We start from the raw sequence: 22,174 nt of genomic DNA, 5'->3' as shown, positions 1-22,174 counted from the left end.
TTTAGAAATCCGTCTGTGTAAATAAGATACATTGTTATTGTTCTAAATTACATTTTAGTTGCAGAAATTATTAGTAAGTGACCTGGGTACTCCCCACTCCCTCCGGACCTTTCCTGTTATCTGCTCACTAATATTTCTATGGTTAGTTAGAATAATAATTGAGTGAGGCTAACTTAGTTTCTAACCCTCATTTTAAACCTCACCTTAGCCCTAAACGTTCTCTTATCTGCCTTCCTCTATTTCTAGGGTTTTCTTGTTATTTACCCTCTACTATTTATATTATGTCTTTTATTATAATATTAATATAGCGCTAACAAATTCCATAGCATTGTACAGTGGGTGGACGAACAGACATGTAGTTGTAACCAGACAAGTTGGACACACAGGAACAGAGGGGTTGAGAGCCCTGCTCAATGAGCTTACATGCTAGAGGGAGTGGGGTAAAGTGAGTTAGAATAATAATTGAGTGAGGCTAACTTCGTTCCTAACCCTCATTTCCTTTCGTGTTTTATCCATTTTAAATCAGTTTAACCCCTTAAGGACACATGACATGTGTGACATGTCATGATTCCCTTTTATGCCAGAAGTTTGGTCCATAAGGGGTTTACATTTAGCCTCCCTCCATCATAGTGTGAGTGAGCATCACTGAGGAATCCATTGGACCTAGCCCTTGGTACAGCCTATAATCACAGCCATTGAGCTGCTTTATGCACAGATCCCTATTAGTACAGGTGTCCCTGTTAATCTAGTGCAGCTTATACTGTTGGACAGAATTGTGTATTTTTAAAATTATGTTTTTGTAATTTTTGTTTGCGACTTCCGGTTGGTGCATTCCTGTGAAGATTCCCCCACGGGTGGATTCCACACTTCCGCTTCCGGGTGGCGTCACACGTGCGCGCTCCCGCCTGCCCCCCTCCAAGAGGAGGAGAAGGAGGAGGAGGAGAGGAGGATGGTATTAAAGGGCGGACAGTTCCGGGACTGTTAGTGGCAGCGGACATGGCTGAGAAGAGCAGCGAGCTGAACGGCCCCGCGGGCTCGGTGTGCAGGCGGTGTGCGGCCTCGGGGGACAAAGGGGTGGGCTCCAAGTGGGTCCGGCTCAATGTTGGGGGGACCTGCTTCCTGACCACCAGGCAAACTCTGTGCAGGGACCCCAAATCCTTCCTGTATCGGCTGTGCCAGGCAGACCCAGACCTGGACTCAGACAAGGTATATGGACTGGGAATGGGGGGCTGCACCTTTTAAATAAAGGGGTCTCCTTCTGAATTAATGTTCACCCAGGTCTATCCTCATTTATGGTGTTTAAGCCCCATGGGCTATTATATTCCCTAGGCTGGATAAGTGAGATGGGAGTTGACAACTGTAATTCTTTCTGGTGGAAGGAGAGAGAGAGAGAGAGAGAGAGTGTGTGTATGTGTATATATATATATATATATATATATATATATATATATATATATATATATATATATATATATATTCTCCTCTGTATGTGTGTATATTTAAAAATAATAATAATAAAAAAATAATAATCAAAATGTGGTGTGGTGAAGATTAGGTAGGACTTCTCTTGATCCCCTAGGTTATTTTATATATTTCCTGCTTCTCTACCTAAGTTGACATAGGTTGGTACAGCTTGGAAGACTTGGCGGAGAAGTCGGCTCCTTTGGCAGATTCTGATCTGTTATTGATGTATGGTCCAGGAAGAGGTCTTAAGATCCCTGTACAAAAAAATCATGATGAGAAGCGCAAAGGGGGGTAGGAGTCAAATTAGACTGTCTACGAATAACAGGAAATATTCACATTGGTAGATGTACCAAGGTGTGACCATCACTTTATTTGATCCAGAGCTGTAAATGCTTAGTGTGTGATATGAACGATAAATAATGTAGGGAAGATCTGCTTTGGGACCAGAGATTCCAGTACTCCATTTACAGAGCCCTAAACAGTGTGGTGGAAATTGATAGCTGAGGGCTAATGGCTACCTGTCCCTGGAGGGGTCCTGTGAATAATGGAAAGTAGATGTATGGTAGAGTAGAAATCTGACTAATGGGCTGAAATTAATTACTTTCGAAGGATTGGTTGATCTTAAGAATCTAAGATAACCGGAAGACAAGGATGTAAATGGAGTGCAATGTTACTTCTCGGTAGAGGATGTCAAAATAGTGATGACATTACGGAGGTTTGGGGATGGAGTTGGTAACAGAGCTCTTAGAGGCTTGAACAGCTGACCATGTCTGAGTAAGTTGAAGCATGAGTGCAATCGATTAGAGTACAAATGAGAAGAGTCCATAGGTGTGTGTATGATCTAAAGATTTAACATTATTTTATTTTTAATCATTTTATTAAGTATTCCAATAGGCTTTGTTTCGTGTACATAAATTGTTGGTAACTGCTATGCTCTTATGTTTGTTGACAAATTCATTTTTTAATATTGTGAGTAAACTGGTACCTGGAAGCATTAGTGGGCAGGGATAAGAACAGGCCTGTGTGACAGATTATGAAGGATTACGTAGGTGGTGATTATGTACAATCACCACTTACACTAACTGCTGATGTGTGCGTGTTAGAAGATTTAACTAGGGTAGGTCAGCATTTTCCAGAGTTCTCAATTAGTTTTATGAAACTAAGATAGATGGATCAATAGTTTGATTTTATTTTATTTTTTTAGCTTTCTATTGCTGGCGATAAATAGAAATCCTTATGTGTAGGTATGTTTTATTTTTATTTGACATTTGTTAAGCCATTGGGACATCTCATTTTGATTAAAGATCTTTAAAAGCGTGTTTCTGACTTAAAGAAATGTAACCTTTAGTTTTTCAGCTGCACATTTTCATGCCAAATTTGTAGAATTGTTTGTATTTGACTTTTGCACCAATATTTTGTGGAATTTGAGAATTGGTAAACTAGCGCTAGGTTGCTTGGTTTATGTTTTTGAGCAGTAAGTAGCAAAATTTAATTTGGAAGCCAGGGCACACTTGCTTGGCGCAAGAAAAAGGCACTTGTGCAAATGACCATCTTTTTACTACAGCTCTGAGCATCCTTTTTACTGCTGAGAAAATTGAGTGAAGGGAATCCATAATTTTTCCAAGGATTGTCATTTTGTGACATGTCAGCAATAGAATTTAGTTCCTTTTGATGCATATTCGACGACTGATGCTAAATAGTATGTGTCATGCAGAAAACACCTAGGCAAACTTTACTCGCTTCTTGTGACTGACTCTAAATTGGGTCGTTGGATAGATACAGGCTGATGAAGAAAGTTTGGGAATTTAGTCTGCAGGCTTGCAATCTAGAAAGTGTTGTTCGCCTGACTAATGGTTCCAGCTTGTCTCCACAAATAAAATGTAAATGGATCTTGCTCTGTTCAGTGTCACTTGGTATCCCTGATGTGTTCAAGAATGCTTTTCAAGTGGATTTATTTATTTATTTTTTTAAAGTAAATTACTACCAGTGAAATGTTAGTTCTTCGTTCATTTCCCCAGGTAAATGTAGTTGCAGAGTTGAATGTAGCGAATAAAGCAGTACAAGTACGGTAACTGTTTTAATTAATAAAAAGCCAAAACACACTTGCATGTGTGCATCAATAGAAGAATTGTGTACAAGCACGCTTTTTTTCTTTTTTCAGTTGTACCATATGCATGCATCTGCTGTGCATGTGACACTGCAGGAATTGATTTGACTGACTTACAGGCTTTGCCTAGTGTTGGCCATCAAAGTATATAAACTGACATAAAATAATCCTATAACTTATTTTGGGTGGGGGAAATCAATCGTTTGCTAACTTTTTAGTTTTACGGTTTTGATTGGGCTAAATCAAGAAAGCGTCAGTTCCTTTTATGTACAGATCAAATATGTAGGTGGTGATGCAAAGACTAACTGAAGGTCCATGCATCCACATGTTTCCTTTGTGATGGTGGCCAATAGATCTTATTTTTCGCTTTGAAAACTCGTCCATGATGTAGGGAAATTATTTGCAGATTAACTCAGGACCTGATAATTTGATCCTCGCATAAAATGCATCACTGACATTCTTGTGTGGATGTATGTCTGAATATCTTGATTTTCAATCCTATGGTATCCAAGCCACACAGGTGTGTGTGTGTGTGTGTGGCTTTTTTTTTTTTTTTTCTTTCAATATTTGTAGCTCTTGGCTGCATCAGCACAAGTGGATTAGTGGGCATTATTAAGCAATCTGTGATTGTATGGTGATCCCTAAAACCTGTGCTGACATGTGCCATTGAGACTGTAAGTTCGGAAGCAGGGAGGTAGCATGCAGGGACAGAGGGACACTAGTGTTAGAAATACTAAGATGCATGCCTAACACTAAAGTGTTTCTTTAGTATTTTTTAATTTGATCTATATGGGGAGGGAGGGGGGGTGTTATCAAGTTTCTCTGGAAATATTAAATCCTTAGAAAAGTTTGGACAAAAGGTTGATTTGCTAAAGCGCACAAACTTGTTAATGTGGATGATTGTGTATATTGCATTCTTTAGTCTTCTAAGCCTTTTATTTATTTTATTTTATGAGCTGTGGTGTATGAGATGGTGGGGGAAGTCTGTTACCAGAAATACTGCTAAGCTAATTTAAATGTGTCCTCTTAGTATGTGAGCAGGGGATTCATGGCTATTCTATCTTCAACGCCATTGATTCCAATTTCCAGGTTTCTGACTGTTTTGACAGTTGCTGTAGTAGAGCAGTAGGGATGTAACAAATGTTTCCTGGCTGAAGACCGTAAATGTAACATCCTCCCAGGCTTGCATGTGTTTCTATAGTCCCTGCAGGTGGGGGTGTTGTATATCAGAGCTCAAAATTTTCACTAGTCATTGGTGAGTGTACTTTTTTATTTTTTAAAGCCTGTCTAGTATTGTAGGACTTTAAATTTTCTGAACACAATTGTAGATTATGTGCCTATTTTAGATTTTTTAGATTATGTACCGTATTTTTTGCTCCATAAGACGCACCTAGTTTTTAGAGGAGGAAACCCAGAAAAAAAATATTCTGAACAAACTGTCCCATAGTGTTTCTTACTATGGGACAGTTTGTTCAGAATATTTTTTTTTTCTCCCCTGACCATAGTGTTCCTTACCACCCACTCCCCTCCCCTGTCCTATAATGATCTTTAACCCCATCTCCCCTGTCCTATAATGATCTTTAACCCCTTCCCCCCTGTCCTATAATGATCTTTAACCCCTCCTCCCCTGTCCCATAGTGATTTTAAACCCCTCCTCCCCTGTCCCATCGTGTTCTTTAACTCCCATCCCATTGTCCAAGTGTTCTTTAACTCCTTCCTCCCCTTGTCCAATAGTGTTCTCATCCCATAGTGTTCCCCCCCTCGTCCCATAGTGTTCCCCCCCACCTCCCCTCGTCCCATAGTGTTCCCCCCCACCTCCCCTCGTCCCATAGTGTTCCCCCCCACCTCCCCTCGTCCCATAGTGTTCCCCCCCACCTCCCCTCGTCCCATAGTGTTCCCCCCCACCTCCCCTCGTCCCATAGTGTTCCCCCCACCTCCCCTCGTCCCATAGTGTTCCCCCCCACCTCCCCTCGTCCCATAGTGTTCCCCCCACCTCCCCTCGTCCCATAGTGTTCCCCCCACCTCCCCTCGTCCCATAGTGTTCCCCCCCACCTCCCCTCGTCCCATAGTGTTCCCCCCCACCTCCCCTCGTCCCATAGTGTTCCCCCCCACCTCCCCTCGTCCCATAGTGTTCCCCCCCACCTCCCCTCGTCCCATAGTGTTCCCCCCCACCTCCCCTCGTCCCATAGTGTTCCCCCCCACCTCCCCTCGTCCCATAGTGTTCCCCCCCACCTCCCCTCGTCCCATAGTGTTCCCCCCCACCTCCCCTCGTCCCATAGTGTTCCCCCCCCACCTCCCCTCGTCCCATAGTGTTCCCCCCCCACCTCCCCTTGTCCCATAGTGTTCCCCCCCCACCTCCCCTTGTCCCATAGTGTTCCCCCCCCACCTCCCCTTGTCCCATAGTGTTCCCCCCCACCTCCCCTCGTCCCATAGTGTTCCCCCCCACCTCCCCTCGTCCCATAGTGTTCCCCCCCACCTCCCCTCGTCCCATAGTGTTCCCCCCCACCTCCCCTCGTCCCATAGTGTTCCCCCCACCTCCCCTCGTCCCATAGTGTTCCCCCCCACCTCCCCTCGTCCCATAGTGTTCCCCCCCCCCACCTCCCCTCGTCCCATAGTGTTCCCCCCCCCCCCACCTCCCCTCGTCCCATAGTGTTCCCCCCCCCCCCACCTCCCCTCGTCCCATAGTGCTCTTTCCCACCCATAGTGCCCCCCTCCCATTCCCTTGTCCCATAATTACTTACCTGTCTTGTAAAAAATCTATAAATATGGGGAGGAGGTGTCATTGGTCGTTTGGGGGAGAGAGGTAAAAGGTAAAGCTGAGCAAACTGTGTATTCTATTGAATGTTTCTTAATATCTTGGACATTACTGGCATTTAGACGTTGCATCAACATTTGTCTTGGGCTGTTTGGCCCACAGTACCTGAAACCTTTGTGGTGGTATTTCATGTTGTGCATGAACCGTCGTGCCTTAACCCCTTAAGGACACATGACATGTGTGACATGTCATAATTCCCTTTTATTTCAGAAGTTTGGTCCTTAAGGGGTTAAGCCACCTTTGCATATTTCAGTGAGCACGTCTAACGGTGCAGTGTGTGCCTAATGGGTCAATCGAACAGTGGGATCTAATCCATTGTTTTCTGTTTTGACACATGGCAGGTCTTATGCTCCAGATCTCCTGACCTGTGTTAATTTTGTGCACAGCTGTTAAAAGTTGATAATGGAGGCTTTTAATGTCTCTGCTCTCTCCAGTACATTGGAAAAATCCCATATGTTTTAAAGGGTGGTTACACTGTCAGGATGCTCACAGCACCATCTACAACTAAAAGGAGCTTTGAGCTCGGGTAAATGGAAACTGGCGTCTTATAGTTTGTATTTCGTTCTGCTGTGTTTACTCAGTGTAAATATGAAACTAGACCCGTTCGTAAATGTGGAGTTTCTGGTCTTCTTCCATACAAGTAAATGAGACCAGCGATGTAGTTATGTAGCCCAGCAACTGTCAAAACGTACGAGACAGGCAAGTTGTGTAACTGTGGTGTTTTTATTTCCTTTCTACTTCTGATTGGCTTGACATGTCTACGCACTATATAAACCCTTAGCACGGCTTAAAAGAATTTTCACATTGTCTCTCAATATTTACACTTTTTTTTTGTCATCTTTTAATAGCAAGACAATTAATGAAATGGAGTTTACTAACTTTGTAAGTTTTTGCAGATAAATGGTCCCCCCCCCCCCCCCCCATATAGAGGATGTGAAGTCTTTGTACTTTTTTTTTTTTTTTTTTATTGCAATGTATTGCATTTTTTGCTTCTGTTATAGTGAAAATAGGTAGATCTAACCAATTACATGCTGTATATTGTGAGCATGAAACTGCTACACTTGGTATTACTTGCGAAGACCAAGTCTGGAGAAAAGGTTTCTATCGTGAAACTATCCCCATTTTAAGCTAAAGTAGTGTTTATAATTTAATTTTAGTTTTAGCACTTTGATATCTGTAAACATCCTCTGTGCAGCTAGTCACAGTGGCCACTATTATGTGCTATTTTATTTTAAACTTTGTTCAATATTGACCCAATTCAAAGAGATGTTTACTGGGAAAACATTACTTTTAGATATGTAAATTTAAAACCCTGCTTTGCATTTCCTTCACCAGTGACTTATTTGGAATGTGCTGCTTTAATTGAAATGCGTATTTATAGCACTATTTCGTATAAAGACAAATTTGCCTCTTCTGCATGTTCTCATCTGAACAGCCAAGTTTTTCTACATCCAAGTTTACCAATTCTAATATTGGGCATAACTTCACGCTGAAATGGTGAAGGGGGAGGGGGGTAAATAAACATGGCTTTATTTATAGTGAAAAGTAATGGAAGTTAAACGGTTTCCTTGGCAACTGATGGGTATTCGTGGTTGGTCATTTCAGATCACATTCTTGGGTGGATCTGTTTAAAGGTGGAGAGAGCCTACATCTTTGTAGACTGTCCAAAAAAGATAAAAATAAATCTTTCACTGGCTTTATAGACCTCGTACAACTACATACAGTAGCAACAACTGAACTTATTTTTTTGTTTTGTTTCCTTTCAACACCCAAAGGACAAACTGCAATGGAGTGTTACCATTTAGCCTCCACTCAAAACCTTAAGTACATATGAAAATGAAGGCCCTAAACTCACCCACCCCTTTAAAATACAAAGCAATGTTTGCTTTGTTTTGGTTTGCAAAGCACCAACTGATGAGACAATGAGAAAAATGTCTCTCTTGAAAATCTGACAGGCACACTAAAAGCAGGAAAATTTCAAGTCTAACTTTTCCATTACAAATAAAGTATACAGATCCGTTTCCTAATGTTCGTGAAACGTGGCTATCCAGCCTGTGAAATACATCAATTTAGCTACAGATATCCAGTACTGGCACAAAACAAAAACCTAGTATAGTGATTTGGGAATGTCTGTGGGTATCATGCAGTGTTGTCTCTCGTGATGTGCCATGTGTTGCAAGTTAACATGTTGACCATAATTCCATTATGCATTATTTTACTCTTAGCATGTGCAAAGTTCTGTTTGTAGAAGCTGTGCTTTAGCTTTCATTCAGCTAAATTCTCTAGCATTTGACTAAAATTCTTTGATTTGCTATATTGGCTATGGCCCAATGCTAACCAAAAAGATGCCTGATAGTTAATCAGCAACTGAGGCAAAACTCCTTGGTATATTAAATGTGTAATTTTTCAGGTTAATAGCAGACCATGTATGAAAAGGCCCCCTTGGTTTATATTCTGCTCTTGCTGTCTGGTATAGCAATAGCCCACGTGTTTACCTTTGCCTGGTTAGGGGACAATGTATAGGAGATCCTGGGCATGGCAGTCAAGGGGACAGTTATCTCATGATTGCCATCTTGTGGGACCATACATCTATTTCTGTGATGCCTCACTAGTGAATCATGCATAAATGGCAATATCACCATGACTGCAGTAATATTGGACACTTATTGCCATGACATGTCTCCAATCGGTCACAAACACATGTTTTGGGGAGGAATCCTCCATAAAAGATTTGTGCTTAACACATGTGTGAGACTTAAGTACAGATGTGAGCTCGTGGCAAATGAAGCACCAGGAACTGAAGATGGCAGTACCCACGTGGAACAGCATCATGCAGATCTTTACATGCACTCCACCACTGAGTCACCGCACACCAAGCCGCTATTTCACCATCAGGGTCTCCACAAAAGACCACAGAAGTTGAAAGAGCCTCTTTAATGGAAATTGTGCCGATGACCTTTACCAACTGTGTAGTATGAGTGGAAAACCTTAATCTGCACGTTGAAATGGTGGGCTGTTAAACTACCTCTGTAGCACAAATCTGTCCATGTAATTTCCAGATGTGGGTGGTATACCAAGGTTGAAACTGAACACACAATGGTATTTTTCCATTCTTTATTTGTATATCTTTCTGTGTACAGAATTACTGGCAGATCTGGTCACACAGAGTAATATATTGGATTTGGATTGCTTAGCTGTGCCTAGAATTAGAAAACATAAATCGGGAGATTCCTAGCTAACCACACAAACACCTTGTATGGAGGGTTTTGCTGTTCTCTTGGATGCTGTATGAAAACTTGGCATGTTCATAACTTAACAACCTTGCAAAAGCCATAGGGCGAGTATCCGCTTGGGCAGTTGTTTTATGCAACCCATCAGATTCACTGAACTGCCTGTTCCTGCTGGGTGGAATGTTATGGAATCCACTACACATTCCTACTGAAAGCAATGGGACCGCTATGAATGGTAGATGATACACTGAACTGGCAGGGGAGGGCGGTTGTGTGGTGGTTTTACACTTTTTTTTTTTTTTTTTTTTTATCTCCATAAGATTTGTCGGAGATGTTAATACCCCATGTGAAATTCAAGGCTGTATGGAATTCCCTATAGTGTGTTTTGGTTAGTTTTGGGTTCCATGATGGATTAAATACTAATAAAATAAGTATATGCCCTACATTAAGAAATTAAATGTATCTTAAAAATGAAACCTAGATGTGAGTCATGGCCAGATGACTAGTATTATTGATTCTAAAAAAAAAAAAAAAAGGATCAGTAACTTGCCGCATATGGGTGGGTGGGTTAAATAAGACTGCGAGTGTACTACACTTTTGATATAAGTTACTGTAGCTAATGAAAACAGCCTGGCACTTTAAGTGCTGAATATACTAGGTTTACAGTAATCTTGTGCTCTGATAACATTTGAAGGCAGGATGTTCGGTCTACATGGGGTTTCCTGGCCTGTAACGTGATGGCCCGGGTCCCCAGCTGCTAGAGACTGGATGATATCACTCATGTTTATCAGGCTTCCAGTTGCATAACAGACTCATTATTCTCATTCAGTCACAAGTGTCAAACTTGCAAAGGGGAAAAACAATACACGTCTTGGGAATTCTTGATTTGTTTAGATGCCTTTTCTAGCAAGATGTCAGAAGCAACTAAATTAAAATAATTACTGTGAAGCATCTGTTCCCTGAACGTGCGAGGAAGCTAATGTTGCCTTCACTTTTTTCAATAAGCACAAGCAAATTGATTTCAATAGATTTTCGACAATGTCTGATCACTTGCACACAAAACAAGAAATGCTAGCGGAAACGCGTGGGTGTCTGTACTATGGTTTGTAAAGTAGGATAATAAGAAATATCTACTGTTGGCTGTATAATGGTTAACATTGCAGTTAAACTGAATGTCTAGTAAAATTTAAAACTTGCTAGTAAAAAATAAGTGGTTTGGGTTTTCTTCATGTGTGCTGGGTCATGTTTGTGTACCTGGGCGATGTGGAAAAGCAGAAGAGTACAGTTAATACCCTTTTCTAAAAAAAAAATAAAAAATAAAAAAATCTGTCTATCTATCTTCCCAAGGATCACTTCCCAGCTAATCTTGAGAATGCAAGCAAAACGCATATGGGATATGGCTGTGGAATCTAAAAAGAACAGACAAAACCTAGCGTAATACCATTTTAACAAATAATGTGCACTGTACAAATATGCACTCACAAGATGTTAACTTATTATGTGTTCAAAGGGTGCCTCCCCCTGATGTAATTGGAGGGGCTATGGATCCCTGTCTGCAGTAAATCAGGACTCTGGATGGTGGTATAAAATAGCGGCTTTTATTATAAATCAAATAAAATTGGTAAAACCGCAGTAGTTGCGGTCGTAAGTGTTTCGTCCCACACTTGGAGCTTCCTCAGAGACTATCAAATCAAAGTAAATTACAGATGTCTGTTATCTTTGTAATTTACTTTGGTTTTATGGTCTCTGAGGAAGCTCCAATTGTGGGACGAAACACATACAACAACTGCTGCTGTTTTGCCAATTTTATTTGATTTATAATAAAAGCTATTTTATACTACCATACGGAGTCCTGAGTTGATGCTATCTTGCGGAGAGGGATCCATAGCCCCCCAATTATATCGGGGGAGGCACCCTTTACGCACATGTCTACATCTTGTGAGTGTTTTTTTTGTTTTTTTTTTTGTACAGTGCACATTTGTTAAAATTAAACTGTGTTTGTTCTTTTTAGATTCCACAGCCATATCCCATGTGTGTTTTGCTTGTATTCCAGCTATAGTTGATTGCATTCCTCCAATTGATAACTGTCCAGGTGCCAGAAGGTCTTCCTTTATTTGCACATTAAAATGGGGTTCTCACCATCCCAGGAATTTTAATGGTTGCTTATCTCTTTACCAGCAAATACATGTATTTCTGTTGTGAAAAGTTAAAACTTGGCATCTGCAGGGTTTTTTATTTTTATTTTTTATTTCCTCATCCAACAATTGGGCGCTTACGTCTTGGCTCCCTGTCAATCATTGTTGGAAGCCATGTCCTTTGCACCTGCCAGTCAGAATAAAGGAAGCGAAGAAATTAGACCATGTCTTCTTCTTTTATTGGCAATGCTTGCCCAAATCCAATCTATTCTCCCCCCCCCTTTCCCCAAACCACTTTTTCTAAGCTGTTGTCATACACTGACTCCTTAATATAAATGTAAAGCTACTCTGTTTATAGTGGATTTTCAATGTGTTATTCATTCCGGAGAGGTGACCTTCTGCCTTTAAACATAAATTACCGTATTTTTCGCTCCATAAGACGCACCTAGTTTTTAGAGGAAGAAACCCAGAAAAAAAATATTCTGAACAAACTGTCCCATAGTCTTCACTCACCCCCTCCCCATAGTCTTCACTCACCCCCTCCCCATAGTCTTCACTCACCCCCTCCCCATAGTCTTCACTCACCCCCTCCCCATAGTCTTCACTCACCCCCTCCCCATAGTCTTCATCCCCACCCCCTCCCCATAGTCTTCATCCCCACCCCCTCCCCATAGTCTTCATCCCCACCCCCTCCCCATAGTCTTCATCCCCACCCCCTCCCCATAGTCTTCATCCCCACCCCCTCCCCATAGTCTTCATCCCCACCCCCTCCCCATAGACTTCATCCCCCCCCTTGTCCCCATAGACTTCATCCCCCCCCTTGTCCCCATAGACTTCATCCCCCCCCTTGTCCCCATAGACTTCATCCCCCCCCTTGTCCCATAATTACTTACCTGTCTTGTAGCGTTGGCCGGCAGCAAAGGGCGCACCGCGGTACTGGAACTTGAATTTCATGTTCCGGTTTCCGGCGGGACTGAAAGGAAGTGCACACTCAGCTTGTGCACACTTCCTTTCAGTCCCGCCGGAAACCGGAACATGAAATTAAAGTTCCAGTACCACGGTGCGCCCTGTGCTGCTGGCCAACGCTGCAAGACAGGTAAGTAAAGCTTCATATTCACTCCATAAGACGCACAGACATTTCCCCTCACTTTTGAGGGGGAAAAAAGTGAGTCTTATGGAGCGAAAAATACGGTAACCAGTCTTTACATGCTCAAAGTTGTCCTGCTTATAGAGACCATAGAAAATGTGTATCCTAGAGAATCTGACTAGTTTACTAGCATCCTTTTGCTTTCATTGAACTTCTTATAAGGCTGATGGGTTGGAGGGGTGACCATATTGCACAAACCGGTTCTCGCAGACCGTTTGCTATTCCCCCACCTAGATCTCACTTAGAGCTATGGTTTTCAAGCATTAACTGAAATCTCTTCCTCTACTTTGGTTTTTATATTATCCAGGGTTAGTGTCTTGAAAACCCATTAAAAATTAATTTAAGAGGGAAGTATAATATATTATAACTTGTCAATATCTTCCCCTCCCCCCACCCTCCCATATGGTCAGTATCCCACACCTGATAAAGTAGAAATCTGTGCTGGGGGTCTTTAAAGGGACACTATACTCACCCAGACCACTTCAGCTCAATGAAGTGGTCTGGGTGCCAGGTCCCTCAGGTTTTAACCCTTCAGATGCAAACAGCAGTTTCAGAGAAACTGTTATGTTTACACTTGGGGTTATCCAGCCTCTAGTGGCTGTCTTCTGGACAGCCACTAGAGGCGCTTCTGCTATGCTGGAGGCACATTTCGCCTCCATCATTGAGAAATGCTTTCCCATAAACACTTTGCGCGCAGCACTTGCCGCGCATTCGGCTCAGCTGACGTTGAACAGGGGAGGAGAGGTCACCAGCGCCGAGGGAGCCCGGCCTTGGAATAAGGTAAGCTGCTGAAGGGGGTTTTAACCCTTTCAGCGCCGCGGGGGACACTGAGGGTGGGGGCACCCTCAGGGCACCTTAGTGTCAGGGAAAACCGCTTTGTTTTCTTGACACTATAGTGATCCTTTAAGGTCTGCACTTGGTTGCATTTATATATTTGTGTTTGGTTTTCTTTATAATAAAAAAATCTACAGCTTCCAGGACAAACCGGTCTCCTTTCATCCATAATGTATGTTACTTTATTAATGTTTGTACTGTTACTGTGCATAGGATAGCCTGCTGTGCTGCTCTATAGTGCATTAAAGAATGCTTGAATTGCCATTATATCTCTAGTCTAGCAAGCTGCTGCTTTTACCTACACCAAAGGAGCACTTTATCCAGTCAAACCGGAATGGTCAGTGACAGGCAGGTTGCTGGAACGCTTACAGGATTTAAAACCTAAAAACGTTTCATAGTGGGTTTGGTTAAAATAACTCCCAGCAGCGGAGACTTTCTAAAACAAGCTGAATTAGTTTGATGTGAAGTTTTTGATGGGGTTTGTTAAAGGAATGCCTTGCTCCGTTGCTTACCTGGAGCATTCCTTTTTAGAGTCAATTGTAGCTAACATTCTAATTGTGTATTCTTCAGAAAGAAGGGTCTCAAAATAAAGTCAATTAAAAATCATCCATGATATCTGCTTCAATAGATTTATTTTAATGGGACACTAGTCACCAGAACAACTTTAGCTTACCAAAGCTGTTTTGGTGTGTAGATCATGACCATGCTGTCTCACTACTGAATTTTCTGCCCTTTAGGAGTTGTCACTTTTGATTATGCAGATGTAACTTACTTGAAAATGTTTTGTCTCCTGCTCTGTAAACTGAACTCTAATTGCACACAGGTGGCTCCTGCAGTTTCTAGCAAGCTATGAACAGAGTAGTGGGATGAGAATGTTTAAATTAAACAGACTATCATAAAGGAAGTTTAAACATTAGATCTTTACAGGAACTGTATAGGAAGGCTGTGTAAGGCATGCATAATCAAAGTGATTTAACTCCTAAATGGCAGATAATAAAGCCAAAACGGATTCTTTAAGCTAAAGTTGTTTTGGTATCTTTTGTCACTTTAATTCTAAGAACACCGTTTAGGTTTCCTGTACAATGTTACTTATTGGTGAAAGATGTGGGCTCTATAATAACATTTAGTTATCGAACTTTAGTTGTTGACCAGTTAATCCATTAAAGAAGTTGTGTGCTGTCTGCAATATAGGGGGGAGGGGGTAAACAAGGGGTGGTTACAATGGTTTCCCATTGTATGTTTTTTTTTCAAATTCTGTGTTTGAGTAGAGTTTAGCGTACACCTGGATGTTCGGGTTCTGCCGAACTCCGGCAAACTTTTGGGCACTAAAATGGCTCTAAAAAAAGTCCAGGAGAGGGCTGCAAAAGGAAGTAAAATGGGGGTAAGAGTAGGACAAGTGCCCTGCAAACAAATGTGGATAGGGAAATACCTTAAAATAACATAAAATACATATGAATTAAAAATAATAATCTTGAACTAGGAGGTGGATGTGGAGGAGGAGGAGGAGGAGGAGGAGGAAGCCAGCACTGTTTTTTTTTTTTTTTTTTTTTTTTTAATTTGGGTAGCCCCCAAAATATTGGGACATAAAAACAAAATAAGTGCACTTGAGTATAACATTAGTAGGCATGGCTGTGATGGCTTCAAAGGGCACACGACACAAGTCAAACGCTTTGTTGATTGGCTGCCCTGCACCTTTTCAAAACGCGCCATTAAATTGCCGAACATCGAACCCGAACTGTTACTGAAGTGTTCGGGGTCAAGAAAAATGTTCGCTCAACTCTGAGTAAAGTTCTTCACTTCAAACTCGAATTATATTTCAATGTGGGGGGAGGGAGCAGTTCTGCAACAGATGGGGCCAGGAACATGTGGTTTTTATCTGTTGGATTTCTTTCATTAAATCTTTATTTTTTTTTATTTTTTTTTATTCCTCCTATTTATTTTGCAAGAGATGGACAAGAGGATGGTGAAATGAAACACAGGATGAGGGCAGATCAGGTTTAATCTGGATGAAGGCATTTTTGGATGAGCAATCCTCTACTAACTTTAAGTGGATCTGTCACCAGAAAATAAGCGATTTTTTTTTTTTTTTTTTTTTTTTAGATATAATGCGCGATAGAAGCAGATTTGATCGTGTGTGTGTATGTATATATATGTATATCTCTATATCTATATCTCAAAGATGTACAGTATGACCAGCACTCACGGTTTGTGTAGAGTAGATAAAAAGTATAGACTTTATTTAAACATGGTTAAAAATGGCAGCTCGACGTTTCAGTCCTCTTCTAGGACTTTCATCAGAAAAAAATAAAAAAAAAAATATATATATATTATTCTTCTGAGTACTTTAGTCTGCTATACAGACTATTTTTCCTCGTGTGTAGCAGTCAAGTTGAAGAAACCTAATGAGTGATGCTTAAAGCAAGGTTCTGTTTGTTTCCAATAAAACTCTCCCATAATCGATTAGTAAAATCAATCCCATATAAGGACAAACCTTATGGATAGAGAACAAAATGGCTGCACTTGGGTATTTAAGTCTGACACATGGCAGAAAGTTGAATATAAAAGACAATAGGGAATAGGTGTACTCAAAGAGCGTGGCATAAGAGAATTCTCTAAAGGGGGAGGAATTGAGCCGCTCTTATGAATTCCTCAAAGCACAATTACACTTCAGTGTTTTGAACGGTGTGTGTGTGTGTGTGTGTGTGTGTATATATATATACTTTTCGTGAGATGCTCTTTATTCATTCTGCTGGAGAAATTTTTAAAACCCCAAAACCTGTAGTATTCCTTTAAGACACTGGCAGCCTAAAGGGTGTCTGTGTTCAGTTTTGTGCACATGTATATTTTGCCATTTAAAATGTCTTCTGCCATTCTCTCACTTAAGTCTTCTTGGCTCATGTTGTGATCTCAATGTTTTTTTTCCTTAGGATGAAACGGGTGCCTATCTAATAGACCGAGACCCAACATACTTTGGTCCAGTATTGAATTACTTGAGACACGGAAAACTGGTGATAAACCGAGACCTTGCAGAAGAAGGTGAGTTATTTTAGTAGTTCACTTAAATCTGAGTGAGAGGTTTAAATGGTTCAGACAGGTTTTCATCCACTGGTCTGACTGGAGCAAGAATTGTCGCTTGTAGAAAGTGAGCAGTAAAGTTCACACAAATCTCAGATTGGGAAATATACGGTTTTAGAAAAAAATAAAAATAAATAACTATGGTCATGCAACAAAGGTTATTAGACTGTTTGTTTGATGTACACTGATGTTTGTCAGAGGATGTCTCCCAATCTACCTGGTTTTTTTTTTTTGATATTGTGACACAATTACACGAGTGAATCTTATAAATGTGAAAAAGCCGAATTACCTGTTTGCATGGCGTGTTTCATGATATTTAATACTTTTCACAAGGGTGTGTAACTGACACCTGGTTAGAATGAATGCTTTTAACAATACTTGCATTTGTTTGATATCTCAAGCATGATGCACGTAGTCATTTTAAAGCAGGATGACTGCGTTTGTGGCTTGGAATTTTTGTTTTGGGGTGTTTTTAGTAAAACTAAACCCTAATCCACCTGGCTTGCAAGTAGAATGGCATCTGTTTCTAAAATACATGTCGCCCATGCATGGGAGCTGTCATGCTTCGTATTAAAACAGGCACCCTGGCTGCTTGATTCTACAGTCAATAAGTGACCTATATTATTTATATATTTTATATTATTTTGAACCCCTGCAATCCGTTCTGTGAGAAACAGACCTTGATGCAGTAGCTGCGAAAACGTGACTGAGCCGCAAGCAAAGCTGGATATGTAGTAAATACGTTTATCTACCAGTTCAGCTGCATTGTGTTTTTAAATGGAATTCTTCCTTGGTATTTGCCTGTTCGCGTGTGTGTAGGTATTATAATTTTTCTTTGTATGCCATTCAGAATTGGCAAAAATAGGAATATAAAACTGTACATAATAAAGGGACACTCCAGAACTCAAAGCACTTTAGCTTGTTGAAAAGCTTTGTGTGGAGTGTTTAAATTTTTCAGATATAGCTAGAATTTGGGTTTTTATATAAATTAACCAGTTTACGTCTCCCTTGGCTTTTAAACCGACCGCAAGCAGGTCCTGTTACTTCCTGGTTTGGTTAGCTCAGTGGAGCTAAACTCAAGATTTCAGCAATTGCTCAGAGCATCTGCCTTGCAAATACTTCTCATTAAGCTCGATTGGACAGTCTGCAATCACTCCCCTTCTAACACCACCCCAAGGCAGAACTGCAACTTTTGCAAGCTGTTTTTAGATGTACCGCAATGAAAAAAATACATAATTAAATGCATGTAAGATGATATTTGGGATATATCTACTAAACTGTGATATTTATTTTTATTTGTGCTCTTTATATCTTTTCAGAATAGGGAACAACATTATCACATTTATACTGCCTACCCTTTCTTCTCTCCTCCCCACTCCCCCATAAAATATTGTAATCTGTGTCTTGTTGTTTGAAAGGTGTTCTGGAAGAAGCGGAGTTCTATAACATCACATCTTTAATTAAACTTGTAAAGGACAGAATAAGAGAAAGGGACAGCAAAACGTCACAGGTAAGGTGTATTGTAAGCGTGTGTGGGTAGAGCCTTCTTAACCTACTCTACCCATATGTCAAACGTATCTTGTCAGAATTATGTCTTGGTATATCCATTGTACAGTGCAGAATATGTTGCCGCTTTATAGCTATTTTCCAAACTCTTGGTACATACGATCAATCCCCTGTTACCAGGAGGTATTGAAGACTACCTCGACTACTCATGTTGATAAAGCTATTTAATTTGCTTAGAAATAAGCATGGCCAGCCATCAGAAGAGGGGGGGGAGGGATTCTCTGCCACACTCTTTAATTAACCCTTCTTTTTTGAGCATTACAAGTTTAAAATCTGTAAACCCTTTACTAGCACATCAAAACCTGAATGCCCCTCACACTAATTATGTTGAGATTTGGGATCCGTGTCTGATAAAACCATTGCTTTGCTAATCTATTTTTAGTCCAAGAATCTCCCTGTAAGTGTGAGGTTAGCTTGGGCTGTGGGTCAGGTCTCCTCCTGCTGTGCAACCCAGATTAAGAGCTCACTTACTGATACTTGTTGCTGTTGAGCCAAAAGCAGCTTAGAGGTTAACATTAACCGCTTTCTTTATTGCCACTTTTTAATCCTTCAAATATCACGGGTTTACTCTTGGAAGTATGGTGGGTGTGCGGTTTCTACTAATCCACTCAGTGGCAGCATTTTGCACGTGGTGTTTACTGGCATTGTACCTGCATGCGGGTTATGCTGTAGACCTGTGCCAGTCAGGCTCGGTGAAATTAAATGGGTAAACACACCAGGTTCTCCCAAACTCATGGGCAACTTCACTGATCACCTCAGCTGACTGTAAACTTCCAAATGTCTGCTTCCGTAGCCTATTAGGATCATAAAACTCTGTGAATTTTTCTAATATTTTAAAGACCTGCAAAATAGAAGTGAATTCATTTAAGTGTTCGATTTAGTAGCAAATGAGTTTGTACAAGAAATGTTAAAATAATTATTTTTTATTTAAGTCTGATTAGGGGGACTTGGTGTGAATGGGGTCACCTGTATCCCAAAGCCAGAAGATTAAGTGATATTGCGCAGAGTTTAAAATTTCACTGCGAAGGTTGGAAGGATAGTATACTATTAATCTAATATTGCGATCGCACTTTACATTAGTGTAAAACGGGGGAGCTTGAACAATATATTGATGAGGACTCTGCTCAGACGAGCTTACAGTCTAGAGGAGTTTTAAAAACACAATAGGACATCATGGGGACAACAAACAAAATCTATCCCCATTTTATTTGTAATGGATTTGTCTAAAGGAAATGGGTTTAAGATTTAACTTTGAAATTGGCAGGAATATCAAATTGGTAATCATTTAAGGGGCTTTTTGCTAAACTGGTCTGACATAACTGAAGTTTAGTTTTATAACCATTGAAGATAAAATAATATATGACTAGATGTTCTTTTTAATATTGCGCTAATGCTTTTGTATCTTTATACACTTTTAAATACCCACAACCCATTACACAGCGTATCTTGTGCAGCAATATTCGTTTCTTGCTGCTCACACCATAGTGTGTAAACCAAAAAGACAGACGCTGCAGTGACTTATAGCATCAACAGTTTGTTCTAGGCCCGCTGGCATTTTCGTAAACGGAGAGCGAGAAAATGCTCTAAATATTCCTTAAAAGGAAATCTATCGCCTGCAGACACTGGACAACATTAACAAAGTGCCCTCAGTGTATATATGTATTACTACAAGAGCAGACCAAACACTCATTGAGCTGAGATTATTGATGTCACCAGATAATGAATCTCAAATTTAGCCATGCCACTTAATATCTGTCCACACACACACAGATTTGTAGAACTATTTTTATTTTATTTTTATTCTCTTCTCCCCCCCCCCCCCCCCCCCCCCATCCCCCTCTTCTGCGAGGGATGCTGTGATGCATACAGAGTTCATATAAGGTTCAGCATAACTTGGAATTTTTCTGCCTCGCAAGTGTATTTTGAGACCTGAAAATATGTAGTGTCAATCTATAAACTCTGAATTCCTAGGCAGGAAAATCGTATCTAATCTAATGGAGACCTGATGCCATTGTGGAAAGAGGTACTTGATGTACTCTAAACGGAGTAGAATACATCCTTGAAAAAGATCTACCTTTCATCCGCTTTATGAAGAGCATGCCTTCTGGCAGGCATCTGAAACTCATCCAGTAGAACTGGACATGTACTGTATTTTCTGGCGTAGAAAACCCTTAAGACACCATTTCCACTTGGTTAGCACTGAGCACCAAAATGATGCTGATGTCCAAATAGCCTTCCTGGCTATTACATCCTCTATAGGTCTGGCCATAATAATGTTACCGTCTGATGTAAAAATTCTGAGTACCAGTTTTAGGCTCTACCATGAGAAATGGGCAAACGTGTAAACACTGAAAAGTGGGTAGGTCCTAATTTCACAGAAAAATGTGGTGCGGTTTGCAAAAAATTGTCCTTCAAAGCAACGTTTAATTGTATGTTGCTTCAGTAAGCTAGCCTAGATATCACATTTAAAGGAACACTCTGGACACAACTACATAGCTTAATCAAAATTTACATTATTGTGATAGGAGGTTCCTGGGGCTGGCTCACCCTTTTTAGGGTTTAAACAGTTCAAACTGCTCCAAAAGGACTAGTGACCAGAAACATGAATGGACAGTGCAGGGTGAAGTCTGGAACAAGATGTCTGTCTGTGCTCATCTAATGTCAAGTTTGGGATTGTTGTGCAAACTCCATTTGTGTCCAAGGCAGACATCCCAAAGTTGCAGTTGATACTCGGGTAAAACTGCAGTAACTTTTCTATCTGCATCAAATTATTGGGAGTTTGGTACCACAAATTTGGTATGTGTACATGGGCACTCTTGTAATTATAAAAAAAAAAAAGCCGAATGTATTTATTCCATGTTCAAATATTGCCTTGATATAAAAGATTATACATTTCCATTAGTTGGAGATTATGATTTTGTTTTAGTACTGCTTAGCCCTAATATTCTGGGATTTGGCCAAGAGGGCTAGGATTTCATCTGTGCTAATCAGTTTACTGCTTTAGTCAAATCAATTATTGTGGGGGAGAGGGGGGAGAAGACTTGTTCCCACACCATTAGGCTTTACTGCCACAGCTGTAGTATAGTGGTCATACAGTTACAGTATTTGTAAAACCAGGAATAGACTGTAAAAGACTGGTACTGTGTAATGTTGATACTGCCCTGTATTGAATAGAACAAAATCATTGTGAGCTGTGGTTCTCCTGTTAAAGCATCAGTGTTCCTTGGACTTCTCTCCAGACTTCTCTTTTGTTTTAACATACCACTTAGTGTGTAGTTTATATATTCATTATTTTTTTTTTTGTTCCTAAAACAAACGATTATTGTAACTAAACTTTTTAGTTTTCTGCCCAGTGATTTTGACTGTAGTGTGTTTCCATGTATAACGTGGTCATTTCTCCTTTTCTGCTTTTTAAGGTACCAGTTAAACATGTGTATAGAGTGCTGCAGTGTCAGGAGGAGGAACTCACACAGATGGTCTCAACCATGTCTGATGGCTGGAAGTTTGAACAGGTAATAATAAGTGGTAAGCCGTGTGGGTGAAGAACTGTGACCGGCTTTAACTTGTAATCCTAAAACTCTTGACTTTTTTTGTTAGTATTTCAAATATAGGTCCGTTTACTAGCTATGACTAATCAGATGTATCTGCATTTTGTGGAAGTCAAACTTCTAGCTATTTACAGCTTAACATGCTGCTTCTGAATCTCAAATGTTTTAATTCTGATCCCTTCATTGGCATGAAACACTAGATTCTTTCCACAGAGCTGTGCCAATTAACTGCCTGCATATAAAGCTTTGTGGA

At 40.6% G+C, this 22,174-nt stretch overlaps 1 protein-coding gene across 6 annotated transcripts in view; it reads left to right on the top strand.

Annotated features, from left to right (window-relative positions):
• Window positions 1-897: 897 nt before the first annotated feature.
• Window positions 898-22,174, top strand: part of LOC134571809 (BTB/POZ domain-containing protein KCTD5) — a 39,444-nt gene continuing 18,167 nt past the window's right edge. For 4 of the 6 annotated variants that reach the window (XM_063430416.1, XM_063430412.1, XM_063430415.1 and 1 more), the window contains exons 1-4: window positions 898-1,206; window positions 16,660-16,768; window positions 18,226-18,317; window positions 21,790-21,885. In XM_063430416.1, the coding sequence (XP_063286486.1) occupies window positions 997-1,206; window positions 16,660-16,768; window positions 18,226-18,317; window positions 21,790-21,885 (507 nt within the window). In that variant the 5' untranslated portion in view covers window positions 898-996. The remainder of the gene's footprint in view (window positions 1,207-16,659; window positions 16,769-18,225; window positions 18,318-21,789; window positions 21,886-22,174) is intronic. The other 2 variants (XM_063430413.1, XM_063430417.1) reach the window with 2 other exon arrangements.

This window comes from Pelobates fuscus, chromosome 8 (assembly GCF_036172605.1).
Source record: "Pelobates fuscus isolate aPelFus1 chromosome 8, aPelFus1.pri, whole genome shotgun sequence".
In the NCBI taxonomy this organism is placed as follows: domain Eukaryota; kingdom Metazoa; phylum Chordata; class Amphibia; order Anura; family Pelobatidae; genus Pelobates; species Pelobates fuscus.
The sequence above is the reverse complement of the archived record's forward strand: the minus strand, read 5'-3'. Positions and strand labels throughout refer to the sequence as shown.